Source organism: Pyrus communis, chromosome 5 (genome assembly GCF_963583255.1).
Source record: "Pyrus communis chromosome 5, drPyrComm1.1, whole genome shotgun sequence".
NCBI classification, from domain to species: Eukaryota; Viridiplantae; Streptophyta; class Magnoliopsida; order Rosales; family Rosaceae; genus Pyrus; species Pyrus communis.
This window is the reverse complement of record NC_084807.1, coordinates 27,570,037-27,574,768: the sequence shown is the minus strand read 5'-3', so window position 1 is coordinate 27,574,768 and position 4,732 is coordinate 27,570,037. Positions and strand designations below refer to the sequence as shown.

At 37.7% G+C, this 4,732-nt stretch overlaps 1 protein-coding gene across 2 annotated transcripts; it reads right to left on the bottom strand.

Moving 5' to 3' along the window:
• Window positions 1–497: 497 nt before the first annotated feature.
• On the bottom strand, window positions 498–4,392 carry LOC137734880 (uncharacterized). Of its 2 annotated transcripts, none has more exons than XM_068474193.1 (14): window positions 4,216–4,392; window positions 3,971–4,118; window positions 3,737–3,840; window positions 3,581–3,644; window positions 3,270–3,418; window positions 2,998–3,138; window positions 2,791–2,892; window positions 2,129–2,240; window positions 1,644–1,784; window positions 1,484–1,521; window positions 1,316–1,408; window positions 1,058–1,141; window positions 807–956; window positions 498–709 (listed from the first exon to the last, which is right to left on the bottom strand). In XM_068474193.1, the coding sequence occupies exons 1-14, from the start codon at window positions 4,285–4,287 to the stop codon at window positions 575–577; spliced, it is 1,533 nt and encodes a 510-aa protein (XP_068330294.1). In that variant the 5' UTR covers window positions 4,288–4,392; the 3' UTR covers window positions 498–574. The 2 variants fall into 2 exon arrangements, with proteins under 2 accessions (XP_068330294.1, XP_068330295.1); XM_068474194.1 differs by having other exon boundaries at window positions 3,270–3,415.
• Between the last annotated feature and the right edge of the window lie 340 nt (window positions 4,393–4,732).

Below are 4,732 nucleotides of genomic sequence, written 5' to 3'. Positions count from 1 at the left end.
AGGTAGACAACTCATACTAAGAACCTAACATAACAAGTAATGCCCCATGCCTTTCTTTGAGAGAGTTTTTTTTTTAATCCAATTAGATGTCTTAAATATTTTCGATTTGGTTAATGTTTTACAAGAATGATCTATAAGGTACAATTTGAAAAATAAACGGTTCGGGTAGTTAAAATTCAATATGATGTGTATCCCACAACTAATCCCCATTAAAAAAAAAAAAAAAAAATTAGAAATCTCCTCCCTTAAAGGTTTCCTTTCGTCACGTTTTCTGCAGTCAGCACCAAACCAGTCTATTATGGGGTGACGACGGAGGCATATTGAAGCAGCAACAATCGATCGGGAGGCGCTAATCTGGCTATAACGAGTGAGTTTTCTGATCAGAGTGAGTTTGTCCGTTTTCATGATACACACATTGCTGCTACAATTTTGGGAGATCAGTTATGAAATAAGAACTTTGCTTTTTATGCGATCCAATTTGGAATGGATCAAAAGTGTTCTTTAACAACTAAAAACGCTTTTGATTAAGTCATGTTTTCGAGTCATATTAATAAGAGTTACAATTAGTGTAGAATCAGAAGTCATGGAAGAGCATGATAGCATCATCAATCTTCAATTGGGATGCGTGCATAACATAAACCACATTTCTAAATCTTTGCCATTGTTTCCCCAATGGCCCCGTTCGCTTGTGCGCTGGGAGAAGTTGTACCTGCAAATATGAGACAACTTCGATTGTTCAGAATCCGAACGTGAGCCGTTTCCGAACTGAACATACTAGAACCATAACATTGTGTGTTTTTACGAACCTCTTTAATCTGTTCGTCCTCGTATGCCAGTCGAAGACTCAGATTCAGCGCTGCGTGGAACATCTCATCTAAAACATGTTTCCAAACAATGGGCCTGTCTACCTTCCACACCAAGAACTGTGCCTGTCTGGCTCCCGTCACAGCTAATCTCTGCAACGAGATGACACATTGTCGTAGAGAGCAAAAGTAAGAACACTAGCACGGCTGCGTGTGCGTGTGCATGTGGTACATATAACAGGGAAGTGCTTTACCTCCATAAGCAAGTACTCATCCTTCCACAGCTTATAGAGAATTGTAGGAGTTTCCTTCTTTTCAACAAGTGTCATATCTGAAATCTATAAAGTATTGGGGTAAGTATTCGAAATATCAAATGTGCTATTCTAACAACAACAAAAACCTTGACTTGCTCCAAACACGTTAAATTCTGTGGTCATGCTACCAACGCTCATGATAAACTGAATAATTCATCGTACAGATGCGAGCGGTGGAACTCATAACAAAGTTATTACCTTATCCGTCTCAAGTGCACGACTTGAAGTCGACAGTAGCCTAAACATTTTATAAGCATCTCTCCCATATCTTTTCAAAACAATTGACTCCACCTGCAGAAAAGAAAAGGTACTTAGACATCGGTCCTGGTGAATAAAAATGATTGAAAGAACAAAATCAGATAAAACCTCATCATTCTGAGCCAGCTCCAGAATTTTCTTCAAGTCTGTACAAGAAATAAATGCGTCAATGAAAACTCAGTGCAAATCTGTTACTATGTTATCCATAAGAAAGATAAAGGAAAAATAAAAACCAGAAATCAATTGTATGAGAAGAAGCGAATTGTACCAACACTATAGGACTCATCCTCATCTACATCTCTTTCATCGCACAACAGGCTGAGGGAAGCTTTGACGCGATCACATGTCAAATTACGACCAGCTTCACTGTTTATCACCTCCTCATAAATAGTACTGAATGATACAGGAACTGCAAAATCAATCAGCAAAACAATCAACGAAACTATTCCTTCGTTTCATTTATTAAGGTTTCACGTTATTTCTAAAATAATTATTATTTGTATTTGTTGGTTTAATTTATTAAGGTTATTCCTTGGCTAATTTTCGAACTTTTCTTTTTTGTTTGATCATACTCCTCCCCAATTACTATTGTTAAATTGTTTGTATTTTAAGTAGTTCTGAATCAACACTGTCTTGGCCTATAGAAATTATTAACGTATCATGTTATTTCTAAATTCATCAACATTTTCTTGGCCGAATAATTGAACTGAAAATAACCAATTCACCACGCAATAATCCACACTTCAAGTTTACCTGAATTTTCCATCTTTACTTTCTTCTCTGCAGTTCTAGTTGACTTAAGCATTGCTCTTAAGACAAGTGCAGCTCCGTCATCCAGACGTGCTCTCACATTCTCGACGCAAGCCTAGACCACAAAACAAAAATTTACTTTCACCTCAGGCAGACCATGCAGAACCATATCAAAAGATAAAGGAATGCATCTCGTAAAATGATAAGGTTACGTATAGGAACACAATTAATAATGCAGAGAAAGAACTCAGGTAGTATTTGGACATTCCACGGAGGATTTCCCTTTCCCTTGCATAATTAATTCTTTTTTGTCAACCAAGCAATGCCCATTTGGATGTTCAGTCTACTCTAAGGTTCATTTCAATGAACCAAACTCTATACTTACAAAAGAGGGAAATGTTTGAACTTTGAACTCAAATGGAAACCCAACATGTAGTTTCTGAAAAGCATGGCAATATTTAACTCACTCTTGACCTTCTTCTAGTCATCGAAAACTGAACTATCTCTACCAGTTAGTATCAATAGAGCATACAGAGCATCCGCATAAACAAATCCAGATTATGCCAAAACATACGCAACATATAATGTTTAACCAGAAAATCCAACTGCTCTCATTAGTATGAATGGATAATTATAATTCAAAAGAAAGCAGACAGAAAACTGACCTTGTGCCTTAGGCAGCGAATGAATTCCTCAAAATTAGCACGCCAAATAACCACTTCATTATTAGCAAATTCTTCATCCAACTCCAAAGCATCATGCTTTCGCTGTAAATGCAGAAAATAGCACATTAGGATAGAGTAGCTTTTCAAGAACTTCTATATTAGAACAAACTATCCCTGGTGTCTAAAAATGACCATACTTATACCAACCTTGTCCCCAGTACTCATACTAGAAGAACTACCCCCATGAGCATCGCTTTCAGAATCAGTCAGGATTGAAAATCTCATAGCTGCTGAAGGTGCTGCTGCTGCTACAACACGTTGTTCTATAGTCTCCGGTACTTCAACAATCTGTTAAAATTCCAAAAATGATTTATAAAGATACACTTTTGAAAAAACAAAGTAAAAAATGTGCAACTTAAGGAGGTGCATAACTAAAGATCTCTTTTCTTAATTTTCAAGCATACAAGTGGAGTCTTTACCTTGGAAGACTTAGGACCTCGCTTCTTTGGAGCATCTTTACTTGCTTCTTCAAGAACTGCTTCAGGAGCAGGGCAGCGTTCCACAAAATGAGCGTTCACAAGTTTAAGAAAGCTTTTCTCAACAGTATCCTTAACTGCATATTCTCCTGCTTTGAAAAATAAAACAAAAACCTATAATTTACAAAACAAAAACATAGCAAGTTATGGGAACTGATACTAGTTGTACGCTCAAACGCAAGAACCCAAATAGCTGTAAATTCAAGCAAAACCAGTCAACAAAAAATGCAATCAAACGCTGAGAAAAGGGTTACCTTCAGTTATTTGTTTTAGTGTAAGCCTACCATTCTCAAGCAAATCCTTAATAATTAGTTCACACTGCAAAACAATGAGCAAAAGGAAGTAATCTGAGAATTGATCAATTAAAAACAACAAACCAAAGTCAAAACCAAAAGAGGCAAAAAACTAGCCTCTTTATCGAATTCCTGGGAAACAACCGTCATGAATTTGGCAAACCTCCATCGATGGAGTATGTTATCGAACAGCGCTACATACTGAGTGACTTTCGGGCCCTCTGAATCACATTCACAAACCAAGTCACTCACTTTATCATGCACATTGATCAAATCAATCAAATCCCAAAAGGGGTCACAAAATTTTCAACAAACACTAAGATTGTTAGGGTTAGGGTGTGAGAGAAGTACCTGCTTGGTCGACGGAGAAGGGCTGAACGCAATTGTGCTGGATTAGGATGAGGAGGGAGTTCTTGCCTTGCTGAGGGGTGAGCTCCGTGAACCCAATTAGGAGTCTCAGTGTTAGGGGTCCTCGTTTCAAAAGATTTTCACACACATTCTGCATCCGTAAACACATTAATTAGTAATCATTACAGAAAAATTAGGAAAAAAGAGGGGGGAAAGGTGGAAGCTTTAGAGAGAGAGAGAGAGAGTACAGCGACAAGATTGCCGAAGTGGGAGGTGATGATGTGTACGGCGTACTTGACGCCGAAGTGGGTCGCCGGCATCTTCTTCTTCTCAGTTGAGGAGCGGCAAAGATAGGCGGGAAATGATCAGAAAACTGCACAGGCGAGAGTTGCAGGCTCTCAGGGTTTTTTTTTTTTTTTTTTTTTTTTTTTTTTCTTTAATTCAAACACAGCCGATTGAACCCTATTAAGCTAATACGGGCCGATTAACAAGGACCAAATTTTAGCCCTTAGTAGGCCTGGTCCATAATTTGGGCCGAATGGCAACCTCTAGACTGGATTTGTTAAGAGAAACATCATCTCTTTGTTTGAAACAGGAGAAACATCACCTCAATCCGTTAAATTTAAAAATGATATTATCCGGTAAAGAGTTTGTAACTCAATTGGTTAAGAGCATTCGTGCCTAAATATGAGATTTTTAGATTCTCCCTTCATTCAATATCGATTGTAAGAAAGAAAAAAACTACCGATCACCTTGAGAATTGTT